Consider the following 17,903-nt stretch of genomic DNA (forward strand, 5'->3'; position numbering starts at 1 on the left):
GTACAGAAAGGATGATGACCACAGCATCCAAAGGCTCGGTGGCTGGGCCACTGTGATATGAGGTCAGAAAGCTAGAAAGAGAAAGATTTTTAGCTGCAGAAATGAGTAGGTGGTACCGTTCAGAATTGACAAATGTCCTAGAGGTATTTGGGGTCAATTACATGTCTTTCAACTTTCTCAAGGCCATATCTAAAAACAATTTCTGATCTCTCAAGAGCAAAAGCACTTTTTCATTAGAGACTTCCCTTTTACAGTCTGTTCACGTACCTTGCTCGTAAGACGATAAATACAACCTATCTGTAGTTATTTCACAGTGCCACTAAGAACCCAAACGACACAGCTAGCTACCTGTCAGTCTGGAAACAATATGCATTGTGCACATTAATTATTACCCCTCAGTGTTTACCTTTTGAGGCTGTTGTGTGCAGGTTTTGTAATATATAAGACAATTTCATCATTAATACTGATAAGGAATGTGTACTGGGGTTTTTCAACCATATATAAATGAAATTTTATCAGCTTTTACTCTGTAATTAATGAGATACCTAGTTACATGTAAGTTTCTCTGAAATCCCATAATTTGATCATTACAAAGCCCAAACCCATGTGTTACAGTCAGCGTTGCCACAATTCAGTCTGGTCTATCTCCATCTACTATCAAATCTACCAGGACGACATTCCCATGTCAAACATTTGTTGAGTATCTACCATATACTGTGTTAAGCACTGTTCTAACAGTAACGCTACTAATAACTGCTAACGTTTATTCAGCACTTAAAATGTTCAAGCTCTGTTTGAACTGTTTCCATGAAGCATCTCAGTCATCATGAGATGCCCAAAGACTGGTGACACTCTTATATCCTTTCATAGACAGAAGTATGGAGGCTCAGAGAAGCAAAGTGACTGACCTAAGGCCACATAGTAAGTGGGGGGGTGACAGCATAACCCCTGAGTTCACATTCCCTGCTATACCATATACAAAGATCCTAATATCAGTAAAGCATCTCCTGCCCTCAAGAGTGTTACAATACATAAGAAGTGGTAAGGGCATCTAAACAAAAGCCCTATATGACCCAAAAGTAGTACCAAGGAAAAAGTGCTATGAGACTTGGGAGGATAAAATGAACTCTTCGAATAGGTATGGTCAGGGCAGGCTTCTCACAGACAGAAGCCTTTGGGCCATTCCTTGGAAGTGAAAGTCATGAGCAGGCATCCCTGGAGGACGGAACAGCAGAAACAAAGGTACCACTGATTTCAGGAAGGCACTGGGCACATGGAAAGACAAAAGAAGACCCCATTTGGCTGAGGGTGAGGTCTCTCCTAAATCCCTCATCTTGCCTCCATCCCCTCAGGTTCAGGCCTTTGACCTTACTCCCATTCACATCCCTGCCTCTCACCCTCCACAATGCCATCTGTCACCTTTTCTAAAACACAAGCAGTGTTCTTTGTCTTAAAAAGATATGACAGTGAATACAGTCAAATTCCTCTGGCATGACATTCGAAGCTGACTTTACTAATCTCAGCTTCTCACACTCCTGAGAATCCCATCTCATGTGCTCTCCAGCCAAACCAAAATGCTTCCTTCCCCTAGCTGATTGGCCTCTCGGACCCCTTCAAACCTTCACAGAGGCAACTTCCTTTGTGGAGAGCCCTTTCTCCCTGTCTGCTGGTGAGCCCCCGACCAACCTTTTTCTCAGCACTGTCTCAGACTGCCTGCCAACCTGCCCTGGCTCCCTGCTGTTAAACTGAACAAGCCCAACACAGGGTCATACCAGGTCAGTGCACCTGTGCTCCCTCACCAGGAAGGTCCTTCAAGCTACCATGTATCCTGTAGTTTGTTTACCCACTGTTTTGAGATCAGAGAAACTTCCTCTACCAGCCTATATAAAAAGAACACCCTCCTCAACTCCCACCAACACACACAAAAACATACCAAGCCTTCCATTCTCTTCATAGCAGTAATAATTTGACACACACACACATTGTATATTTGTTAATGGTCTCCCTCACCCTCCAGAACAGGGTTGGAAATCTACAACACATGGGCCAAATCTGAGTCACTGCCTAAGCATTCATTAGAACACACGTCCACTATTGTTTTACATATTGTCTGTGGCACAGTCCAATAGCTGCAACAGAGACCTAATGGCCCACAAAGCCGAAAATATGTATTGCCTAATCATTTACAGAAAAGGTTTGCCAACTACTGCTCTAGAATGGCGATCTCCCTCCCTCTCCTGCTGTGCTCACACTTTATCTCCAGATCATTTTGGCGCCTTACCTAGCATGCAGTAGGCACTCAGAAAACATTTGTAAATGAAAGAAAGTGACAGGGTTGGGGAGAATGAAGGGAGAAGAGCATATGAATGCAAGAGATGCTGGAGGGAAAAATCAACAGGCCTGGTGACTGGGTTTAGGTGCCAGCAAAGAGAGGAGGAACTGCACAATAGGAGCTTTTCAAATGTGGCTGTGTTCCTTAGCCAAAGGATGAGATTCTAATCATCAAACCATAAACACAAGCTGTGAATCAGGGCTGGCTCTCACACCACTGATGGGTTCAAAATAACAGTGTCAGGCTCCTTGACAAGGTCAGTCAAGGCCTGACAGCACTGCCCCCATAAATAAACTGACTCCATCATTATAGGACTGAAGTATACACTGGAGAATCACAGTTTTGGTACCACGGATAACACACATAAATCTGAGTAGCTATCAATAGAGTAACAAATAAATATATTTAAACAAGAGTGTATTTATATATTTGTTTGTTTTTGAGACAGAGTCGCAGGCTCACTGCAACCTCTACCTCCTGGGTTCAAGCGATTCCCCTACCTCAGCCTCCAGAGTACCTGAGATTACAGGTGCACGCCACCACGCCCAGTTAATTTTTTTGTATTTTTAGTAGAGACAGGGTTTTTCCATGTTAGCCAGGCTGGTCTACAACTCCTGACCTCAAGTAATCTGCCTGCCTTGGCCTCCCAAAGTGCTGGGATTATGCTGTGAGCCGCCGCGCCTAGCCAAGTTTATAAATTTTAAATGCATAAATATTTAAGCAAATAACTTTAGACCTGATGGAGGAGACCTTTTAATTGTTAATAAATATCACTCTCTGGGTTCACAGATGAGAAAACTAGGGCCTAGACTAGTTAATCACTCATGTCATCTCACCCAGTTGGTTAATAAGACAAAGTTGGAACAGAGAACCAGAACTCCAGATTAGGGACCCATGTGGTTCCCTCATACCCATTGCTCACAGCAGCATGAGAAAAGTCAGGAGCCCATCGACTCAGTCCTTTCAACAAAGTGTCAAGGTCAGATTCAAGTCTGCAAAAGACTGAGGGAGTGATGGAAAGAAAGGAAGATCTACCCAATTAGGAACCCCAATGAGGATTTCTGGCTCTTATCCAACTTGACCTTTCTATAGCATAGTGGTTCTTAAACTTTAAGATGCATCAGAGTCAACTGATGGCCTTGCTAAAATAGATTGCTAAGCTCCACTCCCAGAGCTCCTAATTCAGCTGGTCTGGAGTGGGGCCCAAAAGGCACATGTTTAACAAGATCCCAGAGGATGTTGATGCTGCAGGTCCAGAGAACACATTTTGGGAACCACTGCTGTAGCATTTAACCATGACTCCTGCTTTGGCTTTTATCACACTTCTTACCTGCCTCTCTGGCCAACAGTCTGAGAAGGGTGGGAAGTCTTACTTAGATTACCCCCTTCAACAAGATTTTCTAGTTCCTCACATAAAGACTGAATAGTAATAAAAACAGATCCCTGCTCTGTAGAACATCAATTTTTAAATTGATGTATAATATCATATTAAAGTGTTATTTTTACCTTTTATGTTCACTAGTTCTGATGTAACTGCATGTACAATTTTACCAATTTTCTTTTGGTGATATGAATTTTGTTTACAAATGATCCATTTAAAAAGGATGTATATTGTACTCCTATGTCTATTCCTGGATAAAGATGCAATTTTGACAGCAAGCCCAAAACATTCACTCGGCCCCAACACAATCATAAATATATTTCTTATGTAAGTATCCATTTACACATACCCTTGTACCTTTCCACCTACTGTTCACAATGCTGGGATTTTTCTTTCCCTCTATCAAACAGCCACATGGCTTACTCCCTTACTTCATTCCAATTTCTACTCAAATGTTACCTTCTCTGAAAGGTCTTCTCCAAGCACTACTCCATAATAGCAATCCTCCCCACACCCCATCTCTCCTATCCTCATTACCTACTTTGTTTCTCTTTACATTTATTGTATATTAATGTTTTCACTGTTTAATTGATCTCCTTTCCATGAGAATGAAAGCTTCATGGGAACACAGACTTTTCAGTTCATTTCTCCATCCTCTAAGCCTGGTATTCAGGGCACTCAAATTTTAATTAAACTTGTTGAATGAATACTCATCAACTTCCAAAAATCCCATATACCGTTCATTGTGTACAATTATAACACCTTAGCTTTCCTGAAGCTGATACAAATATTTCTTACTCCTCTCACAACCAATTCTTCAATGAGTAAGTTTCCAAAAACATACTGTGTGTATATGTATTGTACTTGGCACTCTTGGTCCAAAAATTATTTTAATAGCAGGGAACATCAAATGTAGCTTTAAAGTATCTGACGCTTTAAATGTCAACTGAAATATCACAGGAATAGGATCCCCTAAAACCAATTTCATAACCTCAGAAATGAGCAGGGCAGATGAACCATTAAAAACATCTTTGTTGATGGTTCACATCCAACATTCCCAAAAAGATGTAATTTTAAATATTAAAAGCTTGGCCAGGCCTGGTTGCTTATGACTGTAATCCTAGCATTCTGGGAGGCCGAGGCAGGTCTATCATTTGAGTCCAGAAGTTCAACATGGCAAAACCCTGTCACTATTTAAAATGTGTGCACGTGCACACACACACACCCACCCCAAAAGCTGTATTGTTCATCCATAACTATGTCTTGAATAACACTCTAAAAGATAGAGCCCGGTATCAAACAGAAAAACTGAAAAAATGTTTTTGCACAGTAATCCTAAATTCTGTATATAGTCTTAGCTTATGAGAAGACAGTATAACAGTATTAAGGTTACAAATTAAATGTGGGAAATTTTCTTCAAATAACTATATTTAAAGCCAAATAAAACCATTTCATCCCATAGAACAGATTAAGATAATTCATGAAACACTATGAAATTAGAAACTGTAAAACTCTGTCAGAGAAATACATTCTTGGGAGACACAAACTAAAAAATATTAAAAACTTCCTTTTTTAAAAAAAAGGAGTTAACAACCATTTTTATAAAAGATAAGATACTGGGTAATGAAAAAAGAGAACTGCTATACACGACATGTATGATTAAACAACCATCATTACTGGATATGATAACATGCTATCCCAAGTGGCTCACCAATTTCCATTCCTTTCCTGTCTTTGTTCCTTTTCCCATTGAATTACAGAAACATGAAATACCTCTTATCACTGGTCTTTCCTGATAACTTTTCTAAAGCATTCATAGAATGCTTTATTCATAGAAACTGTGCTCTGCACAATCCAGTGTGGTGGGTTGGAGGTGACAGGCAGTCCTGATAAGTGGGTGTGCTGGTCGTGGATTTCACGGAATTGCAAAAGCACCAGGAATATTTTCCAGGCCCTTTTATCAGCCAGGCCAATTTCCCCACGTGATGTGTTAATTACCAGTTTAATCCAATACATGTGAAATGCATTAGGGCTGAGGGTCTATTGTTCCTTGGCATGTCCAGCAACAGGAGCCAGTAGTAGCAGGAGCAACTGGCTCCACAGCCACCTGGGTTGAGGATGTAAGCATATCAGACCCAAACGGGTAGACTTGAAGGGAAGGCATCACTGAGACTCTTGTAGGTTACTTTTATGCTGCCAGTTGGCAGACTGGCATACAAAGTAAGAAAATTCCATTGTGCATAAATACTCAGGTTTTGTAGTAAATTGCTATGCTTCTGAGGCATTCAATCCCAATTACACATTTCAGCAGTCAATCTTGTCAGCACAAACAACTCTCTCATAACCTAGAAGAGAAAAATAATCTAAAAACTATGCAAAGTACTTCGGACAGAATAGTTTATAAACAGGTTTCTTAGATGATTTCTATAATGTATAACTGACTTTAAATGAAAAGTGTCATATTCAGAATGTGGCCTATAGAAATAGATTCCATTTGGAAGCAACTAGCATACAAAGCACAAATAAGAATTTGGGAATAACAGTTGTCTTTACAGACAGGTACACACTTTCCATAACAGTTTTTTACATTAAGGGTTTTCAAGTGCTTTGAAGCATCAATTGATTCCATTCTCCCAATAGCTCTGGAAAAACACTTGTTCAAATTTAGGTTCATAATTTCAAACATGTCTAGGTTCCTAAGAGGCAGCTAAAAAATGAACTTCTCAACCCTTCTGTTAAAGAAGAAATATACCATCTGGAGACCAGGTACCACAGTGACTAAGAATTCAGACTCTGGATCCAGACTGCCTAGGTTTGAATCTCAACTTTGGTAATTACTAGCTGTGTTATATTGGAGGAGTCATTTGTCCCATCTGTCCCATCTATAAGATGGGAATAGTAACAACATCTATATCACGGGGCCACTGTGAGAACTCACGTGATATATGTAGAGTACTTAGTGAGTTCCCAGCACACAGCAAGTACTCAAGGTTAGCTATGCTGTTGTTGCTATTGCCATCACCGCCACCACCACCACCACCATCATCATATTCATCACCACCATCTTCACCACCACCACCACCACCACGTTCACCACCACCACGTTCACCACCACCATCTTCACCACCGGCACCACCACCACCACCATGTTCACCACCACCATCTTCACCACCACCACCACCACCACCATCATTTCAGAACAGAGCTTAGGTTCTGGAGCCAGACCTGGCTTTGAACTCAGTTTATCAAACCAACCCTTCACAAAATAATCTATAAAATGAGTAGGAGTAACTAGCAAGAATAAATAGTCCAATTTTTTTCAACAATAGCAAGAGAGAGAGAGAGAAAAAAACCATTGTTTCTGAAAACAGACAACCAATTGCAATGCACAGCCCTTATTTATATTCTGATTCAAACTATTAAAAATACACAACCATTTATCACACTTACGAAACAACTGGGAATGTTAAAATTGAATGGATAAGCCAGGTATGGTTACATGCATCTGTAGTCCCATATACTTGGGAAGCTGAAACAAGAAGATCGCTTGAGCCCATGAGTTCAAGGCTGCAGTATGCTATGATTGTGCCTGTGAATAGTCACAGTGAGAACCAATCCCCTTAAAAAAGATTGACTTGATATTTGATATTATAAAAATTATTAAACTTCCCACTAGATAATATTTTTATGGTTGTTTCCTTTTTAAAAAAAGAAGTCTAAATCCAACATCATAGCCACTACCCACCTGTGGCTATTTTAACTTTAATTAAATAAGAATAAAACTTTAGGTTCACAGACTCACTAGTCATATTCCAAGTACTCAACAGCTACATGTGGCTCGATTCCTGCCATTACAGAAAATTCTGTAGGATATCCCTGGGCTAGAGATACATATTTATTAGAATATTTATTAATAAAAAGATAAAATGACCAGGATTTGCTTCAAAATAAAATAGGAATGAGAGAAGCAGATGGAGGTATGGATGAGGCAAGAATGGTTTATAGTGTTTGTTGTACATGGGGATTCATCGACCAACTCTGATAGTCAGTTTTAAGTAAACTTGGCTAGGTATACTCCTTGGTTATTCAATCAAACTCTAAGTGTTTCTGTGAAGATACTACTTAGATGTAATTGAAGTCTATAAGCTGTTTACAAGATTATCCTATATAATCTGGGTGGGTCCCATTCAATCCATTACAAGGCCTGAGAGGCAGAATTGATGCTTCTGGGAGAAGAAATTCTGCCTGTGTCCGCAGCTCAGCTCCTGTCTAGGAGTCCCAGGCTACCCTCCTGAAGTGCTGCCCTATGGATGTCAGACTTACTGGCCAACCCAATCACAGAAGCCAAGTCCTTGCAATGAAACTCTGAATATATAGCACCTACTGGTTCTCTTTGTCTAGTAGAAGTAGACTCTACAGCATAGTAGTAGACTGTCTGTAGCGCTTGACTTTTCCTTTTTAAGAATATCTATTTCACAAAGCCATTGTGATAAACTATAAATACCTTCACATAGTGCCTGCCATATAAGAAGTCTCAATAAATGGTAACTATATTATTTCCTCATTTATACCAATATAATCTTATTTTGCCAACATTTACAATCCCTGAGACACAAGGCACTCACATATTATAACAACTTTGTATTACTTTTTTCATTTCAATCTCACCTTATATGGCCCAGCCTGACCACAGACTCCCTTAGGGGCATGGGTGAAATGGCCCACAGCATGTCCAGAGTAGGCCCCCAAGCATAGGTTCTTGAATTAAAACTGAGTTGAATCAAATTAAATTAACATATACACACAAAATCCACAAATGAGAAAAAAGTTTCATGCAATTACATTTGTAAGTCTTATTTACAAAAGCAAAGAATTTTGACAACCTAAATATCAAATAATAGAGAACTGACTACATAAAACTGTGGTAAATATGTTTAACAAATATATATATATAGTGGCTGTTACTGTGTTTGAACACATATTTAATGACAGATGTGCTGAAGATATGTTAATTTTTTAAAGTAGGCTGTAGTATTCCGTACACGGTAAGATCTACTTAAAAAAAAAAAAAATAGTAGACTAGAAGGAAATATACAAAACGTTAGCCATGGTTGTCCCTGAGTACTGAGATTGTAGAATAATTTTTTGTTATTATATTGCAATACGATATTTATACAGTGAAATGTACAAATCTTAAGAATACAGTTTGGTGAGTTTCAATTCACCATCACCACAGAATGTTACCTAATGCCCTTTTACACGAGGAGTGCGTGTGCATGCATGTGCATGAGCATGCAGTGTTGTAGGATGTACACAAAGCTACATGATGTAGATATATATATATAAACCCCAGGAAACCTGGGATGATTTTTATTTTCTTGTTATACTACTATATTTCCAAATTTTCCAGTATAAACACCTATGTATTTTATAATTTAGGCAGTTTTGATTTTTTTTTTAATTTTAAAATAGTGACTTGAAATGGGGTATAGTTCATTGATTTCACCGATAAGGACAAGGCAGATTAATGCATTAGTCTTAGATTACCAGAAAGACTAAGAACAAGTGTTAGCCACACACTCAATTATTTTTGCTGTTTCCAGCATCTCCAGTGTTTTGGGATGCCACATCGTTTATTCACACAGATAGAACCATATGTTGTAATTTCATGAAACACATCTGGTAGGAAAAATTCTTTAAAGTTAGGTACATTGTATACTCTTTTTTTTTTTTTTTGAGATGGAGTCTCGCTCTATCGCCCAGCCTGGAGTGCAGTGGCGCAATCTCAGCTCACTGCAACCTCTGCCTCCTGGGTTGAAGCGATTCTCCTGCCTCAGCCTCCTGAGTAGCTGGGATTATAAGCATGTCTCACCATGCCCGGCTGATTTTTGTATTTTTAGTAGGGATGGGGTTTTGCCATGTTAGGCTGGTCTCGAACCCCTGACCTCATGATCCACCCGCCTCAGCCTCCCAAAGTGCTGGGACTATAGGTGTGAGCCACCACGACTGGCCTGTATACTCTTACCTAACAAAAGAAACCAAAAGTCAAAGAACTAACAAAATGCCTAGAGGTTAAAAAAAACCAAAGAAGTCATACTGTGAGAATAGATCATTCTGGTTCTTATCAAAAAACATCAGCCCCAGTAGTTCATAAAAAGAAACACGCCAACCATAGACCACACCGCAGAAGTGTACAAGACTATCAACCCTTTGTAATGTTATTTTACAGTCATAACCTAAAATAACCAAAACTAGGCTTTAGTAAAACAGAATTTGCATTTCATTATTTCCTTATTTCAGCAGTCAATACAAGTTTTAGCCACAGAAATCCCTTCAAACTTCTTGGGCCATGGCTTTCAAAGAAGAGGTGCTGCGTGTCTACGTAGGTTCTTAAATCCCCAGTGCTCGTTACACTTTCTGAACATCCAGGAGAAGGATCTGGGAGTAGGCACCCAGTATTGGCATTTTGACAGTTAGAGTCCAAATAGCCAGCTGTATAGCTGACCCTAAAAGCCAGTAAACCAAATGTGTCCTGACCCACAACAGTGCCCAGTGCACTAAGATGACACAAAATTCTGTGAGGAAACAGTAAATGTCAAAGCACCTGAAAGCTATAAGCACTATCAGCTGACCACACAAATGGGTTAGAATAACCAATGGATGGATACACGCATACACGCATACACACACACACGCATGCATATACACACACAAGCATTTTCAGAATGTGATCCATTAGGGGATCCATGAGGTCAAAACTATGCTTGTAATAATACTAAGAAGTTATGTGACTGGTTTCACTGTGTTGACATTTGCAGTGATGGTGAAAAGCAATGGTAGTTAAAAGGATAAAGAAAATGTAGAAGAATTAGGTTGAATGTTAAAGAACTGAGGAACATTCTGGCAATTCCCCAGTGTTGATAATTCAATAAAATGCAGAACTTAGGCTACTGCTCATGTTTTAATTACAGGTTTTTTTCACTCCCCCACCAATTCCACATCCTCCAGGCATGACTTTCCAAGCATCTCAGAGTCATTACACAGACTCACCTAAGATCACACAGTTGCTGTGTTTGTATAAAAACATGATTTTAGATGTTCATGCAGCTTTTAATTCTTCATCTGGTAACAGAATTCTCTTCTTCCTCCCTTTCACTGCCTGACCTTTGAGTTTCCATTTAGAACAAAGTTGAATATTTGTGGAATAGAGCAGTGAGAGAGAATGTGAACTAGCAGAAAATTAGAGAAAAGCTTAAGTCTAAGCAGCAGAGCAACCAGAGTAAAGGGGCACACTCCGGTGTCTCCCAGTACTCTGAAGAGAAAGCTTCAGCATCACCACTCTCTGGCCCAGCTCCCCAGCCACAGGTGCCCTGTCTCAACCCCTCCAACACACCCAACCTACTGCTCACTGTCAGATCCATCTTCCTAGGACCCAATCCTCACATCCCCCTGCCTAAGAATGAGTGAGGGGAAAACTTCAAAGGCTCACTCCTACTTATCCATATCTGCACTGTTTAGGTTAGCATTTGAGCTTCTCTTATGTGGCTCAATTCCTCAGTCCATGTTTATCTCCAACCTGCCTCCATACCAGTCAAACTCAAATGCTCAAGATAAGCCAACATGTGCTCCACCGTTTACACTTTTCTCCACGTCACTCCCTTGACCTGAATTGCCCATCCTCACTCTTTAGTCTCTGCCAGTTGAAATTCTTACCATCTTTCAAAGTTCTCCTGAAGTCTTCTTCATGAAACTGTCTGTGAAACCTCCACCTTTGTCCATTATGCAGTATACATGGTTTTTCCTAGTAGTCTATAAACTCCCCAAAAGCCATGGCTTTTTATTTCTTTGTATTTCCAAGAAGATAGTCCTCAATTTTTGAAATAAATTAATCATTTTCAGATATGATAAATAATAATGTAGCCAAAACCTATTTTATGGAAAGCCATTTTGTTAGAAAGTTCAAATTTAAAACACAGTAATTCTGAATGTTTCTAGCTGCAGACAAAACCAAAAGCATCTGGGAAGTCCCCTGAATCACTCTGCAGGGAAATGGGAAACTCACACAGGGGAGCATGTCAGGGTGGGGTGAGCTCAGGGCAAATCTGCAAAGTAAGGCACCTCAGGGTGAGGAATGTGACAGGACATTAATGAAGTATTCAGGTGTTTTATGGAGAGAGAAAATGAACCTCAACAGTGAATTCCCAAACATCTATTAGGGATTCCATCTGTCTACTCAGACCCATATATGTGCAAATCAAAACTGTATTTCAAGGCATTCCCAAACAAGCTATTTATTTATTCCTTGTACAAAATCTCACTAGAGCCTCATCCCATTCAATAATGTTACTATGCACAATGTTCGCACCAAATACTACGCTTGATGCTGAGGAGTTTCAAATGAAGAAGACATGACTAAGACAGGGTTCAAATCATCAAGGGCTCTGGGGAGACAATGTACAGAGAATTCTGGGAAGTAACTAGAAGTAAAAAGGAGAATGTGAAGCACAGACTGTCATGGACCTGAGATAAAGGAGACTCCCAGGAAAGTAGGGGTAGCCACAACTTCAAATGGTGCTGTAGAGGACAAATCTGGCATTGGATAGTCAGTGATGACACAGAGGAGCCAGTTTCAGTAGATGGGCAGGTGTAAGTGTCAGACTGAACAGAGTTTTAAAATGTCAAAGTCTGTCAAAACAGGAAAAGGGGGAATAAGGATATCATTTTATGGGGATGCACAGGTCAAGAAAACATGATTTTTTTTAAACATAGGAGATTTGAGCAAAGTCTACTGGTACAGGAAGATGGGGCTCAGATAGCCAACTGGAGAAGTGAACCTTGGAAAGCAGCAGGGCCTCTGCACTGAGACAAGGGCAGGAATAGAGATGGAGGGAGTGAGATGCAGAGAGAGTTTGTGCAGCATTGCCTGTAGATCATTTGCTGAGATGGAGGAGAGGTGGGAAGACCATGATATCAGGGAGCTCAAAGGCCTTTAACAGCTGCTATACAGACAAACAGAGAGCTGCCTAAGAATGAGTGAGAGTGCTATTTGAGTTTCCGAAGGAGACTGAAAAATTATGCTGACATTTGTTAGATGATTTTCTTTAGCAGTAATGAGATCAAAGAAGCAGAGAATGTAAATGGCTTCACATCCAGCATGAGAGCCACCCACCATGGGTGTGGCAAGAAAAGAGAGAAAAAGGAAGACACTGGAGGAAATGTCCAGAACAACATGGGGTCCAAAACTGAATGGAAGAAATAAATGAAACCTGGAAGAAACGGATAGTGGGAAAACAGATAGGCAGAGAGGTTGACATTTATCGACAGGACAGAAAGTTCTGATCAAAGAGGGAATGATGAGTTTAAAAAATCTTGCAAAGCAAAACAAGTTCCAGGTGATGACTAGACCCAAGGTTAGGTCATGTGAATGAACTGCTATAAAGAACAGTGGTGAAGATCATGGGGCAAAGAAGACAACAGTGTGAAGGCTGGGAGACAGCATGGTGTAGAGCAGTGTTGCCCAACTGCTGCTGTGACGGAAGTGTTTTGTAACATGCAATCCAATACAGCAGCCACTAGCCATACATGTCTATGGAGTACTTGAAATGTGTCAAGTATGACTGAGGAACTAAATCTTGATATATTTGGTTTAATTTTAATTCATTTGTTTAAATAAGCACATGTGGCTAGAAGCTACCATGCTAAATAGTACAGATGTAGAACAATGGTTCTCAACTTTAACTGCACAACGGAATCACCTCAGGAGGCTTAAAAAATACAGATAAGATCTCACTCCCCAGAAATCCTGACTTAATTAGTTGAGCAAGTCCTAGGCACAAGCATCTTTTTTTGATACATAATAACTGTACATATGTATGGAGTACCTGTGCTATTTTGAAACATGCACAAAATGTGTAATGATCAAGTCAAGGTATTTAGGATATTCATCACCTCAAGGATTTATCATTTGTGTTCTGAATATTACAACTTTTCTCCCTATTTTGAAATATACAACACAATTGTTAATTAAAGTCACCCTACTATGCTATCGAACATTAGAAGTTACTCCTTCCATCCAACTGTATGTTTGTACCCATTAACCTATCTCTCTTCATTCCTCTCAAGCTCCAAATACACCATACTGAGCCTCCGGTATCTAACATTCTACTCTCTGCTTTCATGAGATCAACTATTTTAGCTCCCACATGAGTCAGAACATGCAGTATCTGTCTTTCTGTGCCTGACTTACTTCACTCAATGACCTCCAGCTCCATCTACGATGCTGCAAATGACAGGATTTCATTATTTTTTATAGCTGAATAGTATTCTGTGTGTACACATACCACATGTTCTCTATTCATTCATCTATTAGTGGACCCTTAGGATGACTATCTTTGCTATTGTGAATAATTCAGTGCTGCAGTAAACAGAAAGATAAACATATCCTTTTGTTATACTGATTGCCTTTCTTTGGGATACATATCCAGTAGTGGGACTGCTGGATCATTTGGTAGTTCTATTTTTAGTTACTTGAGAAATCTCTAAGAAGGAAGAGAAAAATCTCCAAGGAACTAACCAAACACAAGAACAAACCAAACCCAAAATGAGTCGAAGGAAAGATACAATAAAGATCAGAGCAGAAATAAATGAAATTGAGACTGGAAAATACAAAGAACAATGAAATGAGAAGCTTTTTTTTTTTTGAAAAGATAAACAAAATCAATCAACTGCTAGTTAAGCCAACCAAGAAAAAATATGCAAATAAAATCAGAAACAGAAAAGGAGACATTACAACTGATACCACAGAAATACAAAGATCATCAGAGACTATTATGAACAACAATATGCTAACCAACAGGCAAATATACAGGAACTGGATAAATTCCTAGATGCATACAACCTGCTAAGACTGAAGTAGGAAGAAATAAGAATTTGAACAGACTAATAACAAGTAATGAGATTAGATCAGTAATAAAAGTCTTCCAACAAAGAAAAACCCAGGCCTGGATGGTTTTACTGCCAAATTCTAATAAACTTATGAAGAAGGACTAACACCAATTCTAAAACTATTTCAAAAACTTGAAGATGAGGGAATTCTTTCTAACTCAGTTTATGAGGCCACCATTACCCTGATGCCAAGAACAGACAAGGACCCAGCAAAAAAAGAAAAAAAAAAAGAGAGAGAGATAAAACTATAGGCTTATATCCATGATGAAGATAGGTGCAAAAATCCAAATCCAGCAACACATCAAAAAAATAACATGCTTTGATCAACTGGAGGGATATATCCTAGGCATGCAAGGATGATTTAATAAGTGCAAATCAATAAATGTGATACATTATATCAAGAGAATGAAAGAAAAGTTCCATATCATCATCTTGGTAGATGCAGAAAAAGCATTTGATAAAATTTTACATTCTTTTATGATAAAAACTCTCAACAAACTAGGCATAGAAAAAACACACCTCAACATAATAAAAGCCATATATGACAGACCCACAGCTAACATCATACTGAATGGGGAAAAGCTGAAAGCTATCTTTTAAAAAAAACAGCTGCTCATTTCATTGGTCCTTGTATTTTCTAGTCTCAATTTCATTTACTTCCGCTCTGATCTTTATTTCTTTCCTTCGACTCATTTTGGGTTTCGTTTGTTCTGGTTTTTCTAGTTCCTTGAAGTACATCATTAGGTTATAGGAAATATTTCTACTTTTTTGATGCAGGAGCTTATTGCTATAAGCTTCCCTCTTAGCACTGCTTTTTATATACCCATAGGTTTTGGTATGTCATGTTTGAAGAAAATTTTTAATTTCCTTCTTAATTTCCCCATTGACCCAATGGTCACTCAAGAGCATGTTCTTCAATTTCCATGTATTTGTAGCATTTCCAAAGCTCCTCATGTTATTGATTTCTGGCTTTATTCCACTGTGGTCTAAGAAGATACTTGATATAATTGCATTTTTGAAAAATTTGTTAGACTTCTTTTGTTCAGGATAGACCATATGTGAAGCCACAAAAGAATCAGCCTATATCTTAAGTGGAGTATTCTATCTGTTTATATTCAAGATTATTAATATGTGATAATTTATTCCTGTTGTTTTGTTGTTTTCTGTTGTGTATATTTTTTATTCCTTTCTTATTGTTTATTATTACAGTTTGGTGGTTTTCTGTAGTGGTAGTAGCTGTAGTTGTAGTAGCTAAATCCTTTGTATTGTTGTTATGTGTTCTATCTCACCGACCTTCTTCAAAATCACTACACTGAATACTTTTCAAAGCATTTCATAGATTTTTCATAGGAATCTGTTGTGGAGAACTCTTGTGTCCCTTTGGAGAGATCCTGTTACCTTGCTTTTTATGTTAATTGTATTCTTAAGTTGATATCTGCACATCTGCAATAACAGTTTTTTCTTCTAATTCTTTGGATTGGCTTTCATAGGGAAGGCTTTTTCCTGTAGATGTAGCTATAGTGTTGGTTAGGTAAGGTATACTTTGGCTTTGATTCTAGATACATACAGCAGTGTAGTGCCCATATGCTTACTCCAGCAGTAAACAGCATCAGTAATGTCTAATTCCTCAGTGGCTTAGGCTGTTATTAGTGAAGACTATGGTAAGGCCTTACTGGGGACAAGGATACCAGGTGGACCAGTCCTGAGGCCCCAGTGGTGGCAGCAGTGAACCAAGCATCCCTGCTTTATCCCTGTTTTTGGACACCTGGGTGGCATATGCAGGCACGAGTGTTAGTAGGTCCAAGCAGGCTGATTCTTGGGTCTCCGGGCAGCTTGCTTAGGTGCTGGCAGTAGCAGGCCGGGCAGGTCCTCAGGGCACTGGGCAGTGTGCATGACACAGACAATGGAAGTAGTGATGGTAGAACAATACTTGGCTTCCAGGCAGCATGTGTTGAGGTTAGCGGTGGTGGTGATGAGCTGAGCAGACCAATCCCCAGGCAGCACAGATAGGTGCCAGTGATAGTCGGGGGTGGGAGTGGAGGCAGTAGGCTTAGTAGGCCCATTTTCAGACCCTTGGGAGGTGTGTGCAAATGCCAGCAGTGGTAGACATGGCAGGGTTATCCCTAGGTTTCCAAGAGGCATACTTAGGCAGTAGAGAGGTCTGTTTCAGGTGGGGCAGGTCTGTCTTCAGGCCCTGATAGTGTGCACAGGTACAGGCTGTGGTGGGTAGGGTGGGAGATCCTAGGGTCCCCAAATAGCACCCTTAGGGGCTGACAGCAGACAGGCTGGATCTTTTGTGAGGCATCCTGATGGTGCACTCACATGCCTGGGACAACAGATGAGACAAGGCCATCTCCAGACCCCTGCATGGTTCTGTTTGGGCACTGGGAGAGGTGGCATCAGGTAATGCAAGCCTGTCTTCAGGAGCTCCCAGTGATATACATAGGAGCAGGCTGTGGGCATCAGCATTTTAAAAAGTTTCCAGATACAGTCAACTTTGAAAACCATATGTATAATAAAGAACATGGACTCTGAAGCTAAATTATATGAGTTCAAAATCTAGATTTGATTTTGAATTGTCTAACTTTGAGCAATTAACCTCATCTGCAAAACAAAGATAGTAAGAGTACTGACCCCATAGGGGCTATTCTGAGCATTCATGTGTATACAAAAGTGCTTTGTAATAGTGCCTAGCACATAAGAGCTCACTATACGGTCTTCATCATTATTCTACATGGATGTTGCAGAGTTGCTAAGGTTTATGACAGCTACAGGGGAAAACAATGAGTGTGACTTGCCAAAGGCCTAAATCTATGTTGAAGTGAGACTTAGAAGTCAAGAATTAACTTTAAAGCCGAATGTATTGACAAAGTAAAATAATGCAATAAATAAGGGAAAAATAAACAACCTGGAAAAGATAGTGATAAGCCAAGAAAATACAGACTCAACTGTCTGGCAACACTGCAGAGAGACAGAGAAAAATGAGGGAAGCGCTGTGGTCAGGAGAAAGTCAAAATTTAGTTAGATAAGGAAGGATGTGGAGGAATCATTTAACTCAGTTTTATACAATCCCCACCTCATCCCGCTTCCAAATGTAATCAGTCATGTTTTTCTGTGTTTTCCTATGCCATCTAGGTCCCTATTTATAAAAATCATCCAGAAAAGATCTCTCATGAATGAAAATTAGCATTTTCTAATCTGGATTCCATAAGCAACAGTCATTTCTCCACAGATTAACAGTGTATA

At 39.6% G+C, this 17,903-nt stretch overlaps 1 protein-coding gene across 2 annotated transcripts in view; it reads right to left on the reverse strand.

Annotated features, from left to right (window-relative positions):
• EPB41L4A (erythrocyte membrane protein band 4.1 like 4A) overlaps nt 1-17,903 on the reverse strand; it is a 253,363-nt gene that overhangs the window by 180,281 nt on the left and 55,179 nt on the right. Inside the window, exon 1 of one of the 2 annotated variants that reach the window (XM_064376209.1) lies at nt 11,427-11,470. The exons of the other annotated variant lie outside the window; for it this stretch is intronic. Within the exon in view, the coding sequence (XP_064232279.1) occupies nt 11,427-11,429 (3 nt within the window). The 5' untranslated portion in view covers nt 11,430-11,470. Of the gene's footprint in view, nt 1-11,426; nt 11,471-17,903 lie in introns of those variants that run through there. 2 annotated transcript variants of the gene reach the window in all.

This window comes from Aotus nancymaae, unplaced genomic scaffold (assembly GCF_030222135.1).
Source record: "Aotus nancymaae isolate 86718 unplaced genomic scaffold, 86718_ANA_hifiasm-v0.15.2.pri h1tg000014l, whole genome shotgun sequence".
NCBI classification, from domain to species: Eukaryota; Metazoa; Chordata; class Mammalia; order Primates; family Aotidae; genus Aotus; species Aotus nancymaae.